This window comes from Scylla paramamosain, chromosome 32 (assembly GCF_035594125.1).
Source record: "Scylla paramamosain isolate STU-SP2022 chromosome 32, ASM3559412v1, whole genome shotgun sequence".
Taxonomy (NCBI): domain Eukaryota; kingdom Metazoa; phylum Arthropoda; class Malacostraca; order Decapoda; family Portunidae; genus Scylla; species Scylla paramamosain.
The window spans coordinates 12,997,381-13,019,880 of NC_087182.1; the positions used below are offsets into that span (position 1 = coordinate 12,997,381).

The 22,500-nt window shown below is 40.5% G+C and overlaps 1 protein-coding gene across 1 annotated transcript in view; it reads left to right on the plus strand.

Annotated features, from left to right (window-relative positions):
- LOC135089213 (uncharacterized) overlaps positions 1-22,500 on the plus strand; it is a 73,019-nt gene that overhangs the window by 21,366 nt on the left and 29,153 nt on the right. The window contains exon 2 of the mRNA XM_063984575.1: positions 13,794-13,964. Coding sequence (XP_063840645.1) covers positions 13,911-13,964 — 54 coding nt within the window. The 5' untranslated portion in view covers positions 13,794-13,910. The remainder of the gene's footprint in view (positions 1-13,793; positions 13,965-22,500) is intronic.

Here is a 22,500-nt window from a genome sequence, read left to right on the forward strand (position 1 = left end):
AACAATTAATTCATAAATACTACGCAGTCATTATCTTGCACGTGTGAGAGTTTAAGTATTTTCTCTTCACCTACTTCGCGTCCCTCTCCCTCGCTTAACTTTTCTCTCACTCACTCTTTTTTCTTCCTGCTTTTCCCCTACGTTCCCTATTTTACCCTTTTGTTCCTTTCCTGCCATTTGTTCTTCATTATTCGTATTTCCTCGTACGTTATTTTCCTTTTATTTTTCAAACTATATTTACACTGGTTTTTATTTCTATTTTTTTCTGTATTTTCTTTTCATTATTTTTCTTCCTCTTCTTCTCATTCTTTCTCCTCCTCATCCTCTTTTCTTTTTTCCTTTTCCTCTCTGACATGTTTTATTAACGAGGTACGATAATGTAGAGAGAGAGAGAGAGAGAGAGAGAGAGAGAGAGAGAGAGAGAGAGCGGAACCCTCCCTGCCAAGTACTGATATATGGTATAATTATTGAAACAAGAGCTGCTCCCGCCTTTTTCACATCACACCTATTTTTAACCTTTCTATATATACACTTTCTTCCTTTCCTGAACGTCGGAAGCTAAATATAAACCATAAAAAAACAGTCGTGTACTCTATGTTAGAAAAAAGAAATATTAAAAATGGAATGATAAAGAATATTAGACAGGGAAACGTTACATTTTCACCTTTAATGTCGAAATACTAAATAATATCAGGGTTAATGAGATGCTGAGCTGGATATTACGTAGAATGCAGGTGACAATGGGTAACACCTGGTGCGTATAGAGCAGTCGGTACTTTCCAGTGTTTATGCGTAATGTAGGCTGGTAAATGAGTAAAAAACATAACAAACGGCTTAATTAACACTCCACCCTCCAAAAATGTTTATAGAAAAGGTTATAATCGAGTTGGCGAGTTTAATTTTGGAAATGTTTTTATATTTAATACAAACCTAAAACAACATTAGTCATTACATAAAATCACCTTTTTTTTTTATGAAGAGAAAGGACACATATACAGTAATAAGTTCCAATGATTTTTAAAGGGACGATAGGAATGAAAAAACTAGACGATACAAATAAAAAAAGTAGGAAGAGGAAGTCAATGAGGCCGAGGAGAAAGACGAGGAAAAGGAGGAGGGGAAGACGGGGAGTTGAAAATACACCATAGCGACCCAAAGAAGGAGAAAACTCATCCTACTCCCTTTTTTGACCACTGGAAGTTCTATGGAGCAGGTCACCCTCTATAGAGCAGGTCACCACGCCAATAGGTGGTCCGGCAGAGACAGCGTTGAAGGAGGAATGTAATTTGCAACAAGAATAGGAGGAAAACAAAGGTATACAAAAGACGCAAACACTTGAAAATATTAAAACGTTGCCCGATATATTTTTTCCTTCTCTCTCTCTCTCTTTTTTTTTTTTATCCAAAGAAAGAACAGGGCATTTTTTTTCAAGTTGGTTAATTTTCATCTCTTTCTTTTCTGTTTGTTGAGTAAAATCTTTCGTCCGTTTATAAATGGAAGCGGATTTCATTTCAGATACTTCAACACTTTTTTTCTTGTTTTAGAAGAGTGATGCAATTTGCGCGATACCTTTCTCAAAATTTACATCACAGCATAGGAGTAAGATCTGTCTTAGTCTTATAAAATAATTTTCTACTTTTTTCTTCCTAAACAGATGTTTCATAAATATCTTACTCATGAATGCCATATATAATTCTTATATTTCAAAGATTCTCTCTCTCTCTCTCTCTCTCTCTCTCTCTCTCTCTCTCTCTCTCTCTCTCTCTCTCTCTCTCTCTCTCTCTCTCTCTCTCTCGTGCGCGCACGCGCAAACACATGTAGATTAGCCCATATCTGAGTTCATAGAAATACACGTTTAAATGATTTGTGTGTGTGTGTGTGTGTGTGTGTGTGTGTGTGTGTGTGTGTGTGTGTGTGTGTGTGTGTGTGTGTGTGTGTGTGTGTGTGTATCCTTCCGCTCATTTTATTTACAAAGCACTGTTAGTATTGCAGTTTTCGATATTGCCTCTACACAACAGCGCGTGTTTCTTTTTGTAATAAACTTTATTTGTGGCAGTTATTTACTAAATTCGTCTGTATTTTAAAACAACAACCACTTTGTTTACCTTATCTGCTTTCCTGTTTGCCTGTTTGTCTGTTTGTCTGTTTATCTGTTTGTTTGGCTATTTCTGTCTGTTTGTTTATTTAAATGTCTTAATATTTTGTTTAGCCGGTTGGATGGCAGGTATCTCTCTCTCTCTCTCTCTCTCTCTCTCTCTCTCTCTCTCTCTCTCTCTCTCTCTCTCTCTCTCTCTCTCTCTCTCTCTCTCTCTCTCTCCCTTAAACAAACAACGACTCACTCGCCCACACGTCCTTTTTCTCCTCCCATTCACACTGCCAAAAAAAAAAAAAAAGGAAAAAAATAATAATGAATAAAAAAAGCCATTAAAAATATTTCAGACGTAAAACGGAATTGAATAGATACTTGGGCAGCGAGGCAGGAGGGAGGTAGGTGAGGGGCGACAAGTGTAAAGGAGGAGGTGAGGAGTGATCACCTCTTCACCACGATAACCTTGCTTTCCTCTCTTGCATTTTCTTTTTTTTTTTGGAAGGTGCATGTTAAATATTTATCTAAGCTATTTTACTTCGCCTTCTAATTAACTCGTTTTCCATAAATTTGGTAATTTTGTTATGTTCATTAAACCGTCTATCAGTTTCTCTTTTGGTGAATGCGTTTTATCTTCACATTAATTTTTGGCGGGGTGACTTTTTACTTTATTTCTTTGTTACTATTTTTCAGCTTTTTTTGAATGAATTACTTTCGATTTTTCCTTTACAAGCTATTATTTTTTCTTTTTTTTCAGTAATAATGACGGAGTTATATTCATATTGGCGTCTTTTCCCTGACTGTTTCTAGTTTACATACAATCCTTCTTCTTCCTGACCACTTCTAGTTACACGCAATCTTGTCTTTCCTCTCTTCCATTTCGCAAGTCTTCCTTTCTCCTCTCCTCACCTGTCTATTCTGCAGCACAAGTCCCTTTCAGGTGTTCCGTAGTATTCTGAATGTCTCCCGAATTATATTTAGTCCTAAGTGCGCCTCTGTGATACATTCCATGGTCTGCTGAATAATCTTTGCTATTAATGAAATATACATACATGGCCATTCATTGATTTTATCCTCTTATGAAATGTGATTAGTTTGAGAATATTATGATGTGTTCTCTCTCTCTCTCATCTCTCTCCTCTCTCTCTCTCTCTCTCTCTCTCTCTCTCTCTCTCTCTCTCTCTCTCTCTCTCTCTCTCTCTCTCTCTCTCAATTCAAAGAGCTAATTTCAAGGGAACTTATCCTCTAAGGACATTTAGGGAGGAAGAAAGGGACGAGATGGTGATAAAAAAAAAAGAACAAGAAGAATAAAAAGAACAAGAACAAGAAGAACAAGATAAAACAACAACAACAACAACAACAACAACAACAACTACTACTACTACTACTACTACTACTACTACTACTACTACTACTACTACTACTACTACTACTACTACTACTACTACTACTACTACTACTACTACTACTACCACTACTAATAACACTACAGCAACAAAAAACAACAAAAAAGAAAAAAAAAGAATCATTGGGGAGCAAGAACAGAAGAGATGGTTGGGAAGAGGGTGACAAGGGAATGAGAAGCTAAAACAGAAGAGTCAACAAGAGAAAGAAAAGGAGAAGGAGAAGGAGAAGAAGAAGAAGAAGAAGAAGAAGAAGAAGAAGAAGAAGAAGAAGAAGAAGAAGAAGAAGAGGAAGAAGAAGAAGGAAAAAAAGAAGAACGAGAGGAAGAAAAAGAAGAAGAACCACAAAAACAAGGACAGTCAACAACAAAAATAATCAAGACAAAACCAACCAACCAAAAACAGCAAAAAAAAGAAAGCAGCACAATTCCCACTGACAACAAGAGACACCAAAGAATCCCCTTCAGCACCCAGGCAATCCACTCTTCACGAACTGACAGCTTAACTCATACCCACCTTACAGTATCCCTGGCAAGAACTCTACTTTTGGGGGACGGTCAGTGTCTTCTCCCTCCAAGCAGTATCCTCAGTCTGGTCACAGTAACAGCCTCAGGGGAAGTATTTTTTTGCAGACTGTGAATGAAGTCTGGAGTCTCGAGATTCACCTCAAGCTAAATTTATGGATTATAGAAGCTTGGAAACTTGACTTAATTGCCTCGTTTTAAACCTTCTCCTCGCCAACGTCCTCCTTTTCTCTCTCTTCTTTACTCTTCTTTTTTTTTCTCTTCATTTTATTCCTTCTTCTTCGTTTGCTCCTCCTTCCTCTTCTTCCTTGTCTTCTTTTCTCTTCCCTCTTCCTTTTCTGTTATTTCCTGATATTCATTGTATCTCCTCCTTCTTTCCCCTTCTCCCCTTCTTTAGCTTCCCCTTATATTTATTGTCTCTTCTCTTTTCCTCCTTGAATTTCCCCTTCTCCTTTCCTTCCTCTGTCTTCTTCTGTTCCTTATCTCCTCTTCTTCTCCTCCTTGTTTTCTTCTTTGTCCTACTTATCTCCCTCCTTCGTCTCTCCCTCTTTTCCTCTTCTCCTTTTTCCTCTCCAGTCTCCCATCTCCTGTGCGCTTCATTTCTCTTTTCTAATTTTCTGATCTCGTTCCAAGAACTTTAATTACCGCGGAAAAAAGTATAAAAGAAAAAAAAAAACACAAAGAGTCAGCTTTTGTATTGAGTTTCACAGGGGAAGAGCCTTAATTAATTGCATAATGATAGAACAATTAAAATGACTTCCTATGCTCCAAGGTCCTCGTACACACACACACACACACACACACACACACACACACACACTAAGACTAACTTCCTAACAAAATAAGACTCGAATATTCAACATTATTTCTCAGAGTTCACGATAGTTTAAGTTTATGTAAACATGACATCTATTACCTACACTTACTTCTCTTTATCTATCTCCCAAAACACATTAATTCCATAGTAAACGAATCTTCCACTGCTTTCTTCTCTCCTCACACATTCCCTCCACACCCCCGAGGCAACAGTTGCAATCATAATACGTCTCCTCTAACATTACTCGTTCATCACGGAATTCCTTCATGACAGCCACGCTTATCCTCGTCCTTCCCTACACTTCCTCACCACTCATCACCGCCATCCATTAGTACTCAGCGCGATGCATCTTGAGGGGACCAGCCCGCTAGCACCCTCCTCGTTAAGAAGCTCTAGTAAATCATGCTTCTCTACTACACTTCTAGTACTTCAGGGTCCTTTTAACCCTCTTACTGCTATGATCGGCTTTCTTTAGCACCGAAACCGTTGTAATAAATTGTTTAGATGGATATGAAGGAAAAGAGAATATGAGGTTAATTTATTCTTCGTTAAGATACAGAGGTTTGTGTTTAAGAGGTTGTACTACAAAGATATAAGTCTGAAAAGTTGTACAGATGATGACAGGAAAGACTGATTATCAGTGAAGGGGTTAAGGCTCTTCTAGGTATACTCTCTCTCTCTCTCTCTCTCTCTCTCTCTCTCTCTCTCTCTCTCTCTCTCTCTCTCTCTCTCGCAAAGCATTAATTCATTCCAATACCTTCCATTGCCTACATCACTCTCAAGTCCACGTATAGACGAGCCATTAAGCCATTAACATCCACTCGCTTGGCACAGAACGCTTCAGGGAGGAGAAGGACCCTCGTGAAGCCCTGACTGAGCCACTCCATTTAAATTACCTCAACTGAGCTCGTCCAAGGCTGAGGAGGTGATTGATTAGTTATTTCTGTTCCAATCGTGATCAACGTCTGCTTTAGTTTCTCAGGTTCCTGTGTAGTTGTGTGCCTGTGTTTTGAAGGCCACTCCTGCCTGTCCGTGACCCAGTTTGGTGGTGTAAAAATACGTACGTGGCTCATGGAAATAGTTTAGTTTCTATGGTGGGAAAAATAATATTACTAAAAGATTAAGCAAAACGATATTACCGAATACGCTTCGCTTTTGAAGTCTATTACTTTTTTTTTTTATATCCACGTAGCATAAAAAAAAAAAAAAAATGTGACAGACATAAACGCACTGGTAGAACAAGAGACCACCGGGCTTACTATACTATATAAATTTAAACGGTACTATGGCTAAAATAACGTATAATCACTAAAATACGAAGATAAAAGGTATACATTCATATATGTATAAGCAAGACATTTCTTTATGCTGCAACTCAGATGAATAAAAAAAAATGTAGTAAAACATTATGTAAATGGTAAATAACTAAAAAAAAAGTTATACTTCTAAAGAAAATATACTAATACCAAACACATTAAAACTAAGACAAAAAAAAAGAATTACAACATTATATAAACATCAAAAGAACATTCATATAAACAGAATCATAAAAAGATAAAACATTCATAAAGCAGACTAACACGCATTTACACCACAACTCTTGACACACGCGAGGAAAAGAATTCACAAAGCAACAAATATAACATTAAACCAGAAAAAAAATCGAGAAACAAACGAGACAAGTGCTCTTTTATACCACGAGTCTGATGATACACGCATGGTAAAAAAAAAAAAAAACACAAAGTAACACAAAAAAAAAAAAAACTATAAAAAATGTAATAAAGAAATTCATATGTACCACTAAAAATAAACGAGACAAACGCTCTTTTAGGCCTACTTAGCTTGCCTCACCTGCCTCCTTTCCCGCCTCCTTTAAAGCCCTCAGAGGTGCTCGTGCGGAAGTGAGGGAGGAGTGAGGGAGGTCAGGGGTCTTCAGGTCACTTGTGGCTAATGAAGGGAGCAATTATTCTGTAGCTGAGAGGCAGTCACGCACCGCCGGAGGCACTGCTGGGGGTAATGGCTCCTCCTCCTCCTCCTCCTCCTCCTCCTCCTCCTCCTCCTCCTCCTCCTCCTCCTCCTCCTCCTCTCCTCCTTCTCCTCCTGCAGTAGTCAATGTTCAAGGAGACAGACAGACGCACACGCACACACACACACACACACACACACACACACACACACACACACACACACACACACTCGACATTCAGACATTACAGTTCAAAGTCCTCAACATACTCTTATTAAACCAGCTCCACGTTCTCTCTCTCTCTCTCTCTCTCTCTCTCTCTCTCTCTCTCTCTCACTCTCTCTCTCTCTCTCTCTCTCTCTCTCTGTTTCTGTATAGGTCTGTCTATCTGTTTCTATCTGCTTCTCTATTTCTCGTTCTCACTTTTCACAATAATTTCTCACACTTTTCCTCATATTTATATATTTTTTTTATCTTTAAACTTATTTTGTTACCTCTCTCTCTCTCTCTCTCTCTCTCTCTCTCTCTCTCTCTCTCTCTCTCTCTCTCTCTCTCTCTCTCTCTCTCTCTCTCTCTAATCCCTTATTCCGTGGTATGTTATTTAACCTCATCACTGTTCACTCCTGAAGGGGCCTGGCTACCCTTCAGGCTCCTCATTCATCCTCAAGGGGCATCAAGAGGGGGATACAATACTGTGACGGTCTCTCCTACCTCAGAGTAAAGGAGGTAAGCTTAACATTACTTCCAAGGACGAAAAAAAAAAATATATACTCGTATATATAAACATCTTCAGCCCAGACTTCGATTACGGGTCTCTCTTTCATCAGTGTAAAGCGAGATACTAAAGCAGCGACGAAAGAGTAACAAGAGTGATTCAAAAAGATGCCACGTAAGGTGAAGCGTGCGTGAAGCGTGCCAATCTAAGGAAGAAATGATGATAATAGGCGAACGCTTCATTAAGGAACAGCCGTGGTCTTAATTCACGTTCATGATGGGAAGGGAAGGGAGAATATATGAAGGGAAGGAGAGAATAAGTGAGAGGAGAAAGGCACGAGACTTGGAAGGAAGGAAGGAATAAGAGAAAAGAAAAAGGGAGAGTGAAAGACACGAGAGAGAGAGAGAGAGAGAGAGAGAGGAGAGAGAGAGAGAGAGAGAGAGAGAGAGAGAGAGAGAGAGAGAGAGAGAGAGAGAGAGAGTAGAGAGAGAGAGAGAGGGGGAGAGAGAGAGAGAGAGAGAGAGAGAGAGAGAGAGAGAGAGAGAGAGAGAGAGAGAGAGAGAGAGAGAGAGAGAGAGAGAGAGAGAGAGAGAGAGAGAGAGAGAGAGAGAGAGAGAGAAAGTCAACGAAGTGATGGAGTTAAAGAGAGTGGGCGGAAAAGGGGAAATAGAGCGAGAGTTAGAGAAACATTTGCGAAAAGAGAGAGAGAGAGAGAGAGAGAGAGAGAGAGAGAGAGAGAGAGAGAGAGAGGAGAGAGAGAGAGAGAGAGAGAGAGAGAGAGAGAGAGAGAGAGAGAGAAGAGAAGAGAAGAGGAAATATGAGGATGCTTTTCGAAGGGCGGCGCGCTCCGGCAGGCGAAGGCACGTAGGGCGGGGCTGCGAGAGCTTTTACCAGTCAACTGCCGGGGACGTCATAGGCTCGACTCGCCCTTTCAAACGGAGGGTGAAACTGCACTGCGGGAAAAAGGGCCGCGTCGTGTTTCAATATGCCTGCGACTGACGGCTGGACTATGACTGTGGCCGCTTTGTAAGAGTTTACCCATAGGAAATATATATTTTCTGGTTTTCTTTATTTTTCCCTGAGCGCGCAGGGCGTGGACTCGACGGCCTGTCTGATGGAAAGGTGGGCGATGTGGGAAGGGTTACAGGGGTCAAAGACCTTGCAATACTCCGCGTGACGCAAAGAGGAACATATTGTTACGTAATATACGGATTATTGATTTGTAAGAGTAATCATATAAGTTAAGTAGGGCTACATTATGTGTAATGAAAGGTGAGCTCTGTGTGTCAAGGTCTTGCAGCACTGTAGACTTAAAGAGGAATGTATTGCTACATCATATATAGATCATTGGTTGGTATGAGTAACTGATTAAGCCATTTAAATTGGAGGACTAGATGTGATGGAAGGCGGGCTTTGTGGGGAATGCTACGGTGCTTTAAGGTCTTGCTGTACTGTACGACACTTTAAGAGAAAAATATTGGAATATAACACATGGATGGTTCATTAGTACATAAATTTATTTTAAAACTAAAGTTCGAGACCTAGACAGACATGGATAGCCTGGGAAGGGTACCATTGTTTTAAGAACTAGTGGTGGAACTCAATGCTGACTGAGAAAAATATGAATGCACAATAAACAAAAAGTCACTCGGAAAGGATAACTTACAGGACTCCATCAAAATGAAAAAATGAAAGGTGATATGAAAGGCAAATTCTTTCTAAGATCTCCTATAAACATATTATGGATTGTCTTGAGAAAGCAATACTGACTCGTAATACAATGATGGCCGATCACTAACTTCTCACAGAACTTAAGTAGAGGTTACTGAAACACTTTTTGTGTAAAGTTTTGAATATATTCGGAAATGTCATGGAACTTTACAAAGAAAATAATGGTAAACATAGATAATTAACCACCGGATCCTCACAGAAAATAAAATACGAGATCATAAAACGACAGAAATTTCATTGTATATATAAAGAAAAACCAAGAATCCAGAGAGTAATGAAGACCAACACTCCTCCAACAACCATAAAAAAAAAAAAAATAGACGTAAAAAAATATGAACGTCTAGAACACCAATAAACATGAAGAACAAAACAAAACGAAAAATCCCAGCAATAAAATTCAAACCATTTAAAGTCTCAGCAGGTAATGACTAAAAAGAAGGAGCAGTAGAGAGCAAAGGTAAGGAGACTTTTCATCAACTTTTACTTCCCCCCTGGTGTGAGATGAGTGAACGAAAGAGGAATTACGTCTCTGGTGGACCAAGGTGACACTTGTCCTAATGCAATTACTTTTACTCAGGCGGTAAAGCTTCAACTTTTTTCCTTCGTCTTTATAATGAAGGAGATGAAGGCAGCGTGGGAAGTGAAGAGAGAGACTGAAGGAAAATAGGCGAGGAGAAAAGGAAGATAATGAAAGGATGAAAGAGAGAGAGAGAGACTGGAAGGATAGGGAGGGAGAGTATAAGTGAAGGTAATATAAGGAGAGAAGGAAAAGGGAAGAAAGGGAGAGAATGAAGGATGAAGTGCAGAAAGAGAGGAAAAAGAGGATTAGGGGAAGATTGGGCAGTGTGTGTGTGTGTGTGTGTGTGTGTGTGTGTGTGTGTGTGTGTGTGTGTGTGTGTGTGTGTGTGTGTGTGTGTGTGTGTGCGGGTGAGTGTGTGTGTGTGCGGGTGAGTGTGTGTGTGTGTGTGTGTGTGCGGGTGAGTGTGTGTGTGTGTGTGTGTGTGTGTGTGTGTGTGTGTGTGTGTGTGTGTGTGTGTGTGTGTGTGTGTGTGTGTGTGTGTGTGTGTGTGTGTGTGTGTGTGTGTGTGTGTGTGTGTGTGTTTGCGTACTGACTCATACAATAAAGAAAGAGAGAGAGAGAGAGAGAGAGAGAGAGAGAGAGAGAGAGAGAGAGAGAGAGAGAGAGAGAGAGAGAGAGAGAGAGAGAGGGGGGGAGAGAGAGAGAGAGAGAGAGAGAGAGAGAGAGAGAGAGAGAGAGAGAGAGAGAGAGAGAGAGAGAGAGAGAGAGAGAGAGAGAGAGAGAGAGAATAAAAGAAAAATCTGGTGTCAGGAAATGTAAGAGACGAGTTAGAATGAAGTTAAAAGAACTATTTCACAGAGAGAGAGAGAGAGAGAGAGAGAGAGAGAGAGAGAGAGAGAGAGAGAGAGAGAGAGAGAGAGAGAGAGAGAGAACAACCGCTCACCTTTACTACGTGTCATAATATAGAACATAATACTCGGCTCTCCTTGACGTTATTACTATAAAGAAAGACAACCTTTGCAATACCCGTCTCCTCTTCCTCCTCCTCCTCCTCCTCCGCTAAGACAACTATGGCTCTTCCCTTCACTTTCTTCAGAGCGTGTCCAGGTATAGAAAAAAAATATAAGAGCCTCGTCTGTGAGCACCCTGGAAAGCTTACCGAGCGGGAAATGTGTTAGGCTCTAGTGAAGTTTGCTAATGATATGTCAATTTGTTTTGCATTATTCGAGTGAGCTGTGGCACTTTATACCCGCCGCTGCAGACTCCACCTCACCATGCTGCACCACACCGCACCACACTGCACTCCACTGTACTGAATTCTATACCGACCACGTTTCTGTCTCGTGTGTGTGTCTAGAACTCCCGTCATACATGGTAGCAACGCACTCATCTTCCTGCACTATACTGTGTTACAAGCTCCCCCGTAATGACTGATAACAATACTCTCCTAATGTTTCACCACACACTGCACACACGCCACACTGTGTTCACTTCTACCTCCATCACTGCCTTTCTTTTACCACACACCGCACTACACCCACAACACGCCACACCACACTATACACTTCTCTACAACAACTCTTTTACCTTTCTCTCTCTTACCTCCACTTTTCATTCCTATTCCATCTGAAGCAAGGCTTTTTCTCTCCTTCCTCCTCCTCCTCCTCCTCCTCCTCCTTCCTTCTATCATACGTCACGCCCCCGTCAACACCCTCTCCTCACCTCCCCCCGCCCCAGAACACCTGAGGGCAGTTTTTCAGGTGTATGAGCTCGTAAGTCTAAGGTATTCACCTCCACAGACTATGATTTTTCTTTTACTTCTTCACATTTCTTTTTCCACGGGTACTTTCCTTCCCGACGACGCTCAACGAGGCTCCAGCTGAGTCTATTTTTTTTTTTCTTACCACTTCTTTTCACGGGTCCTTAAGTTCTAGGCGAGGTTGCTTAGTGCGCCAGACTGGGTGGAGTTCGTCGTTAACTTTTTAAGAGGAAGAGAGTCTCATGGAAGCACTCGGTTACTCACCATTACCCTTAACCCCACTCTCCATAATGGCTTCTTTAACCCATTACTCGCCACATTACACTAGTCCACATGGACATTTGCTTCACTGTTACGAGTACCTTTCCTACACTAGTTATAAGTTCCTTTCCCACATTAGTTACACATCCCTTTCCATCAATAGTCCCCTTCCTACACAAATTGCAATTCCCTTTCATTTACTAATAAAAGATCCCTTCCCTACACTAGTTTCTTCTCTATACTGATTAAAACTTCCTGTACTGGTTATAAACACCTTTTCTTTTCGGGTCTTAGTACTATTTTTCTTTTCTATTTACAAGTCCGTTTCCTACACCATTTACAATTCCTTTTCCTACGTTAGCTATTCCTTTTCTTTCACTGGTTAAAAATTAATTTCCTTCAGTAATTACAAGTTCTTTCCCTTCCCTCCTTAAAAATTCGTATACAAGTAGCAATCCCTTCCCTTCTCAATTTTTAAGTCCCTTTCCTTTCCTTAGTTACAAATTCGTTTCCTACACTAATTATAACTTCTTTTCCTAAATAATTCAGTCCTTTTTTCACTAGTTACAAACAGCTTTCCTTCAGTAGTCACAAGTCCTTTTTCTTCAGTAGTTAACAAATCTTTTCCTTTCACTAATTGCAAGTCCTTTTCCTTCACTAGTTACAAGTCTCACTCTGTGTACATCAATCCCAAGACTTCTTTACGCGCTATAATTCCACGTATCTGTCCCCTTAATGCTAAAACCCTCGTCTCCTCTCCTCACTAATCCAAGGCTTAATTTGTACAGCGATTCAGGTTCCTCCCTTGTGGATTCCTACAGATTCTCCTCATTCCTCAGTTGAGCGCGTCTTTGTACTAGCAATCCCGGCCTGCCCCTCCCTCACGCGGACACACACGCATCACACACGCATCATGCATTCATCCCCCTTGCAAAGCCCAGACAAGTGAACAAGGGTACGCACTCTACGTTTCAGTTGCAGAAATATCCACAAAATATACATGTCAACGCAGGAACGAACTCGGCTGCTTAAAAAGTGTCTCTCATACAAGTTTAGACAGTGAAAAGAGGAGTATCGTGTATCCTTGAAAATTGAGATGACTTTAGCATTTTTCTTTATTTTCTTACCCCAATGACGACAGGTGGGTATTATTTTCGCAAGGATTCTAGTCAGCAAGTCCTTGACCTCCTTTCCTCCTTCATCGTCTTGCAAAGATAAACATGGCAGGTACAAAGTTTTTCCTTTTTATTATTTTATTTATACTGGGTGTTCTCTATCGACGCACAGTCATTCTATCCAGCTCGTCCCTTCACTGTCCCCTTCACCATCTCACCCCAGTCCCTTCCTCCTCCTACTTTATTGTCTCATCGCTCCCTCATTATCCCCTCATCACTCCATCATCATTCCTTACCTCATCTCTTTACTTCCACTACTTCATAAGCGCTTCATAAACAGCAATTTTTACTTCACAAATCCTCATAAGCACTCAAAAAGCCTCATAAATGGCACGATAAGGCATATATAAATCACATCCCATAAACATCTCATGAACCTTCACAAACACCTCACAAGCCTCCATTACCATCTCAAAAACCACAATTAAATCTCGCAAAAAAACTTGTAAGAATCTCAACAGCCGTTTGCATATCCCATAAATACCTCAGAAATCTGCATACACGCTCCGAAGTACCTCATATGCCTCTCACAATCGCTTATAAACACTCACAAACCTCAACAAGCACCTCACAACCTCAACACGCACCTCACAACTTCAACACGCACCTCACAACTTCAACACGCACCTCACAACTTCAACACGCACCTCACAACCTAAACAAAAGCTCACAAACTGCATAAGTATCGCATAAATTTACATAAACATCTCATAAATATATTAAACATCAAAAGTCACTTAAAAACTCACACTTGTTCCCTTCGTTAACTCTCCGTCGCCCACTCACGCCCCTTGCTTCCCCTTCGCTTCCTGACGCTACCTCCTCCTTCTCCACAGTGGCGTGCTCGACAGTCACAGTGTCAAGGTGCCAGGCGGCGCTCAGAACCCTGGTGCAGTTCCCCTGGTTCCAGCCCACCTGTCTGTGCCGGGAGCCGCGCCTCGACCCGCAGTGCAATGCCTTCAGGGACCTCCTCTTCGACCACCCCTGTGTCTTCGTCAGCAGGAAAGGTAAGCCTCGGCCGATCCTGTCTTAGTCTTTCGTCTTTTGTTACTCTTTCCTTGGTTATTCTTTTGGGTTATTTACTTCATTATTAGGTTATCAGTGGCCATTTATGAAGGTTATAGGTAATTTTGGGAAGGGTTTTCGTCTCTCTCTCTCTCTCTCTCTCTCTCTCTCTGCCCACCCTCCTCCTCCTTCTCTTTTTTTATTTTCAAAACGTAACAGAAAACTAGAGAAATGTGACCTTGAAAATGTTAGTATTTATAGAGTCATCCCCTGTTCTCTTTTCTCTCTCCCAGTCTTCCTTGCTTCTCCATGTGTCTATTTCCACAACGTAAAGGGAAAGCCCGGGGAAATATGACCTTGAAAATGTTGTAAGTCTGAGTGAGAGCAGAGAGAGCATTACCGTCCTCTCTTTCTGGATGACATAACTTTGCGGAGCCGCGACCGAGACGGACAACCGAAGGAAACGAAGATAAACAAGTTGGTGGAGCAAGTTTGATTACGAAAGAATTGGATCATAAAAACTTTGCGTCCGAACAAATTATGGGGAAGCGATTGTGTGTGTGTGTGTGTGTGTGTGTGTGTGTGTGTGTGTGTGTGTGTGTGTGTGTGTGTGTGTGTGTGTGTGTGTGTGTGTGTATGAGAGAGAGAGAGAGAGAGAGAGAGAGAGAGAGAGAGAGAGAGAGAGAGAGAGAGAGAGAGAGAGAGAAACAGACAGACAGACAGACGGACGGACGGACAGACAGACAGACAGACAGACAGACAGACAGACAGACAGACAGACAGCCAGCCAGACAGACAGAGAGACATTATTATCATTAGACTGCATTGTTTTCTAGCATCATCTTTCCTTCACTTTCCTTAGTCAAGTACAACCCCCCCTTCTCTCTCTCTCTCTCTCTCTCTCTCTCTCTCTCTCTCTCTCTCTCTCTCTCTCTCTCTCTCTCTCTACTAAGGAGATTTAAGGGATCACTCATTATGCAGATAAGTACGGCCAGTAAGTCTCTGAAGTGAGTCATCTGGATCTGGAGGAGTCTTGGTTGCAGCACTGGAGGGGAGGAGGAGGAGGAGCGATAAAGGAAGGGAATGGAGGTAAAGACAGGAGGAAAGTAAAGAAATAAAACGAGATAACTGAGGGAGAGGGAGAAAGGAAAGGAATGGAGGTAAAGACAGGAGGAAAGTAAAGAAATAAAAAAAGAGGGAATGGAGAAGATTAAATAGGAATGGAAAGTAAGAAAGGAGAAGAAGGGAGTAAGAAGAGGAAAAAAGAGAAACAGGTGGAAAGAAAAGAAAGAGGAAAAGACAGTAAAGAGGGAAAAAGATTGAGATTTGAAGGAAAACAGAAAAAAAAGAAAAGAAAGGCCGGAGGGAAAGGAGAGAACAGGCGATTATTTGAGAGAAAAAGAAAGAAAAGAGGAGAAGGTAGGAAGAAATGAAAGATGGAAAGGAGAATAGAAAGAGAAAAAGAGAAGGAAGGAAAACTGCAAAGAACAGAAGATAAGGAAGTTGAAAAAAAGGGAAGAGAAAGAGTAAGAAAAGGAGGACACAAGGGAAGAAAGGTAAAAAATACACACACGATGAAATGAAAAGAGAAGAATGGAGGTAAGCAGAGAGAAAAGGCAAGAAGAAAATATTAAGAGAGAGAGAGAGAGAGAGAGAGAGAGAGAGAGAGAGAGAGAGAGAGAGAGAGAGAGAGAGAGAGAGAGAGAGAGGGGTAAAGGAAACAAGGAAAAAAATGGAATGGGGAGAGGTATGATACAAATAAAAAGAAGACAAGGAAAAAAAAAGAAAAAAGGAAAACTGAATGGAGGTAGAAATGAGTGAATAGGGAAGAGATGGTAGGAAAGAGGGGGAGAAAGGAGAGATAAAAATAGAAGGAAACATACAATAGACATGATAAAAAAAAAGAAACAGAAAAGGGATACAAGAAAGGAGATAAAAATGGAATACAAGAAAGGTTAAGTAAAGGAAGGAATGGAGGAAGTAAAAGAGGGTAGAAACAAAGATGCAATGTAAATAATAGATGGAAGAGAGGTAGTGTAAAAGAAAAATAAATGAAAAAGCTAGGATGGAATTAGAGGGAAAAAGATAAAGGAAGAAATATGAACAGGATACAAGGGAAAGGAAAGGAAGAGAGGAAGGATGGAAGGGAGACAGAGAAGATCAAAGACAACGTAGAAAGAAAGGAAAAAAATGAAAAAAAGGAGGAGATTGAATAGAAGAGGAAGAGAGAAGGGAAAATCGTGGGATGAAAGGAAAGTAATTGATAGGAGGGAGGTGGAATGGAAGGAAGGAACATAGGAATGAAAGGGAAAGAAGGAAAGAAAGCCGAAGAGATCAAGAAGAGAAGAAAGGAGATGGAATGAAGGAAAGAATGTGAGGATTAAGTATAATTAAAAAAGAAAGGAAAGGAAAGGGAGAGAAGCATGATAAAGGGGAAGTAGGATAAATTAAGCAACAAGAACAAGGAGACAGGGAGGAAAAAGGCTACGGGAGGGGAAGGAAAGAAGAGAAAGAGAGGAAGAAGGAAATGAACAGAGACAAAGAGGAAATGAGAAGTCATGGAAAGAATAAGTGAAATGGATTAAAAGAAAAAAAGAGAAGAAAGGAATGTACAAACGTTCTGAAGAAAGGAAAGAGGGGAAAAGAGAGGAGATGGAATGGAAGGGAAGGAGAGAGAGTTAGGAAGAAGGCAAAGATATAGTGACGAAAGGAGAAATACAGGAGGCGTGGAAGAAAAAAAAAAGAAGGAAGAAAGGAAGGGCAAGGAGTTAGAAATTAGGATAAATAGCATGAAAATTTTAAATAAGGCTAAAATAGATAGGCTTAAGTTCTCATTATTGTCCTAAAATAAGAACTAAACCCCATATTCACATTTTTTAGTTTGATTGACTGTCACTGTGACGATTTCAATTTCACTGTTCTTCCTTTGGACTCTTTCACTTAATCTACCAGTGGCAATGTGGTACTGAAGAAAACTTTCTCCACACTTGGGAAAGAACACAAAGATAAAATAAAGCAAGAAAGGAGGAAAGGAGATGGAATAAAAAAAATAGAAGAGGAAAAGAGAGAGAGAAAAAAACGGGGGAGAAAAGGAAAGGGGATGGAATGAGATAAAAGAGAAGGAAGAATATAAAGAAGTGAAGCAAGCAAGAAAGAAGGAAAGGAGGTGGTATGTAAAATAAAAGAGAGAACTGAAGAATGTGCAGAGGAAGAGAGGAAAAAGAAAGAAGGGGGAAAAGGGAAGGGAAGGGAATGAAATAAGAGGAAAGGAAGGAAAGAGGAAGGAGTGGAATGGCCGCCCCGGTAAAAGCTTTTGAGATGTATGGCTAGGAAGACTTTGTGAGTGACGAGTAACAGAGTGAGTAAATGTTGGTGGTGAACGTGAGATTGAAGAAAGGACGAGGGGAGGTGTGAAGTAACATGAAGAAATAAGAATTTAAAGACACAAAAAAAAATCATATAACTGGAAAAAAACGTGAGAAAAATTAATGATAACTATAAGAGTTAAGAAAGAACGAGGAAAGCCATTAAATAATGTTACAAAAAAAAAAAAGAAGGAAACTAAAGTCATTCAGAAAATGAGAAAAAGGAACGGCAGTTAATATGAGAAAACATGTACAAGAACAGCAACAAGAACACCAACAGCAACAACAATGACGATAACGACAACGACGGTAGAGTGAGAGCAAACGTCAAAAAAATATATAGGAGCAGACCACTAACAAATAATACGAAAAATAAAAACAAAACTAAAAACACACAATAGATGAAACCAACGAACCAAATGAAGGAAAAAATAAACGCAACACACAAAGACACACACACACACACACACACACACACACACACACACACACACACACACACACACACACACACAAATATATATTAATAATAATATTTCGAGCAAAACAACAGTGACTAAAAATCCCACTGACTTAAAATAAACACCTCATTAACAGACAAAAACTGAGACAAGATAAACGAGCAATAATTAAGAGACACAAGAATTAGGGCCAGAATCTGCAACTAAAGTCAAACATTTCACCTTATCTTGGCTGGCAGATCGTTCCAGTCTTTGCTAATTTAAGGACACTGCGATAAGTGGAGATAGCAAGTTTCAAGGATCAAGGAAAACTGAAGAAATAAAAGGCACAGGAAAGGAAAAGTGGAACATGAAAGAGAGACCATGAGAGAGAAAGATGATGAGGATGAAAACACTGAGGGAATAAGGAAGGGAGATAAAGAGAGAAAGAGAGGAAAAGAGGGCGATATATGAGAGGGAGGAGAAATGGATGGAAGATAGAGTGTGATGAAAGCCAGAAGAAAGTGGATGGATGCAGCGATTACATTAAGGAGGATAAAGAAAAGGAGGAAGCCCACACATTCACACAAAAAAAAAAAAAAAACGTAAAACAAATCACAAAAAAAATCAGTTAACATAATAAGCAGATATAAAAAAATAAAAATCAACATAATCAGCAGAAAAAAAAAACTGCAAGAAAATATGAAAAAAGGCCGACTCTGGAACGGACAGGAAAGAAAACAAAAAAATAAAGGGAAGGAAAAAAATAGACGGAATTCTTAACACCAATTGAATACTTTACAGAGGAGAGAAGCGGAAAAATTTACGATCGCTTCTAATTCTTTCTGAAGGTGAGGCTAAATTTCACCTGAGATTAAAGTAAAGGGAACGGAGAAGACAAAGGAGGAGGAGGTGGTGAAGAAGTAAGAGTCTTCTAACTTAAGGCAATGAGAGAACGTAAAGGAGAGGAGGAGGGAAGGAAAGAAGACAGAGAGTGACTGGGGGAGGTGGAGCGGCAGAGAGAGAGAGAGAGAGAGAGAGAGAGAGAGAGAGAGAGAGAGAGAGAGAGAGAGAGAGAGAGAGAGAGAGAGAGAGAGAGAGAGAGAGAGAGAGAGAGAGAGAGAGAGAGAGAGAGAGAGAGAGAGAATGGACGGAGAAAAAAGAAAATATCAATGATGGATGAAAGAAAATGAAGGAAAAGACTCGCTGAAGCGGAGACTTAGCTAGAAATTAAAAACAAAAGAGAAACAATTTTACTGAATATGAAAATTGAATAATGCAAACGTGCTGAGAGGATGAAAATGAAAGAAAGGAATATGAAAGGAATACTAATATGAAGCATCACAAGAACTTAAGCATTTACAAGCCAGAATAATATAGAAGACACGGTAACAAGATAAATGATAAGGAATTGAAAATAAAAAAATTTATATAATTAATGAAAAAAAATAATCAGGTTTAGGTTAAATTCGTTCATATTACCTCATCTTGAATTATGAAACATGTAAATACATTAAGCAAGAAAATATCAGCTATAAATTCATATATCAGAAATATATATATATATATATATATATATATATATATATATATATATATATATATATATATATATATATATATATATATATATATATATATATATATATATATATATATATATAAGTTTGTATGTAAATAAATATAAAACTGGTCATATTCATATTAATGACATCCAGTTAAAATTAATGCAAGAGTCAAGCTAAACTGATTAAATTCTCAAAAATGTGTCCACCCCATCTAAACACACACACACACACACACACACACACACACACACACACACACACACACACACACACATTAAATAAATAAACTAGCTAACCACTAAATAATGACGTTTTAAGCGGAATTTAAACACACACACACACACACACACACACACACACACACACACACACACACACAATCACCTAGAAGCCTTGAGAGAGAGAGAGAGAGAGAGAGAGAGAGAGAGAGAGAGAGAGAGAGAGAGAGAGAGAGAGAGAGAGAGAGAGAGAGAGAGAGAGAGAGCACTGGTGGATTTAATATTCGAAGCGAAGAACATCAAAGGCTGGGCTGAGGGTATTACAACCTTTGCAACCGTTTGGATGAGGCGGCGCGGGGACGGCGAGCGGGTTAAGGGGATGTTACGGGCACTAAGTGGACGAGCGACACAGGAGTAAGTGGAGGAGGGAACGTGCGTGTGTGTGTGTGTGTGTGTGTAGGGAGAGTGTAGAGTGAAGGGAAGATAGATGGAGAGGGGGGAAAGGGCAGGAGAGAGAGAGAGAGAGAGAGAGAGAGAGAGAGAGAGAGAGAGAGAGAGAGAGAGAGAGAGAGAGAGAGAGAGAGAGAGAGAGAGAGAGAGAGAGAGAGAGAGAGAGAGAGAGAGAGAGAGAGAGAGAGAGAGAGAGAGAGAGAGAGAGAGAGAGAGAGAGAGAGAGAGAAAACAGACAGACATACAGACACACACACACACACACACACACACACACACACACACACACACACACACACACACACACACACACACACACACACACACACACACACACACACACACACACACACACACACACACACACACACACATAAACAAACGGGCATGTGCAAGTTCGGGTGAATGACCGGAAACACACAGACATGACATGCAGACAGACAGAGAAGGAAAGACAATGGCTCAAACACATGAGACAAACGGAGAGGCAAAAAGAAGAAAGATAGTAACAAACAGACAGGACAGAGAGAGGAGAGAATCACAGACATACGTACACACACACGCAGGAGGAGACAGAAACAGAGACAGGGAAACGGAGACAAACGGTGTGTGGGAAGCGAGGAGGGACGAGGAGGGAGTGGGAGGAGCAAGGAGCATGAGGCGTTGTAATTACGAGTGGGATGAAGTCTTCTCACGGACAAGACGGATCGATAAGACTTGCACCCCTCCAGTCCATCACAGCCAAGAAGGGAGCCACGAGAACACCGACAGCCAACACCACACAACAGCAACGTTTACTCCACCTGCTATTACCTGAGTGTTACCTACAGTGATTCACGACACAGGAAAGAATTTAGTTGTACTTCCTCATCTTTAGGTCCTAGGTACTTGACTCAGGTAATACCACACATAATCTGCATTTACTTTATTTCATCTGCAATTATCCGAGTCTTACCTACGATGATCTGGGATACGAAAGAGAAAAATTGTGCTCCCCCACTGCTAAGTCCTATTTTGGCTTTACTTCTTGCGTGTCACTTTTTTCGGTTTAACTTTTTTCGTTTATCTTTCTCTCTCTCTCTCTCTCTCTCTCTCTCTCTCTCTCTCTCTCTCTCTCTCTCTCTCTCTCTCTCTCTCTCTCTCTCTCTTCATTCCACTGCAGTCTTTCCCTTTTACACTTCTCGTACCTCATTTCCTTGCTGCCTCTTACTTGTCTCTCTTTCCTCCTCCTAATTTTCAAGGCACAAAGGCAGGAGGAAGCGAGAGAGTCATGTCAACAGGAACATTTCAGACTCAACTAGTACCCGGCGTGCACCAGGCAAGACTCACACGTAATCCAGAGTAACCCTCGGCCAGTCGTCATCAGTCAGTCCGTGCATCACCTTGAAGGCGTGTGACTGAAACCAAATCGATACGCGCCTCAACATTACTGAGGCCCGTCTCTTAACGTGAAATGGGAGCACAAGGGGAAAGCGAGGGAGAAACATGCGAACGGAGCCTTTCCGAGTTGTTAAGTTGAGACATACGAGGATTTTCACTGCTAGTTCCCTCACGAATCTTTCCCGTAACCCACAAACCACAGTCCCACACCCTCAGCCACAGACGCACGCCTCCCCTCAACAGGCCTCAGTCCAAAATCCGCCTCCCCTGCAGACCTCCCAGACAAAACCCCGAAATGATGAGACCCGGAGTAAGAAAAAAATGTTGCTTAACGAGAAGTTGAGACGAGTTCCTCTAGAGATACGGTTTCAATATTCCTCGTCGCTTAAACTCAAGAAAGACGAGGCCGCAGGGAATGCCATGGAAGGAGAGGGACGTGAAGGGAGAAGCGGGAAGAGCAAGACAAAAGTGTATGTGGGGAAAATCTTGCGCCAAAAAATCTTTACGTCATGTTTCATGATGACTTGTGGTAAGCTGAGAATACATGACAAAAGAATACAAAAATTGAGGCACACAAAATATAATCTTAAGACACGTAAATATAGATGATAAAATAGTAAATAGAAAAATGCAATGTAGCATAAGGCTAGAAACTTCACGACCACAACGCAATCTGGGAAACGAAAGAAACTTGCCCCGTCATGACACACACACACACACACACACACACACACACACACACACGCACATTTCATATCTCAATCATAGTACTCCTCTTTATTTATTTTTTTTGCTAACTTTATAAATAACCATAATTTTCTTATTTTTAACTGCAAATCAACAAGTTCACATTCACAAGTCAAACTATAGTCATATAATCACAAAATCACATCCACATTTTACATATGAACTAGTTACACTCCAAAAAACAGAAACTTTAAACTCCAAAACAGACCGTAACACACACACACACACACACACACACACACATACACACACACACACACACGTACCATCAATAATACGATCCAACCCTTTAGCTCATTTTAAGCATATAGATGTCTTTTTACCTACTATAATATAATGTACATTTTTAGTGTCACTACTACCCTGTTAA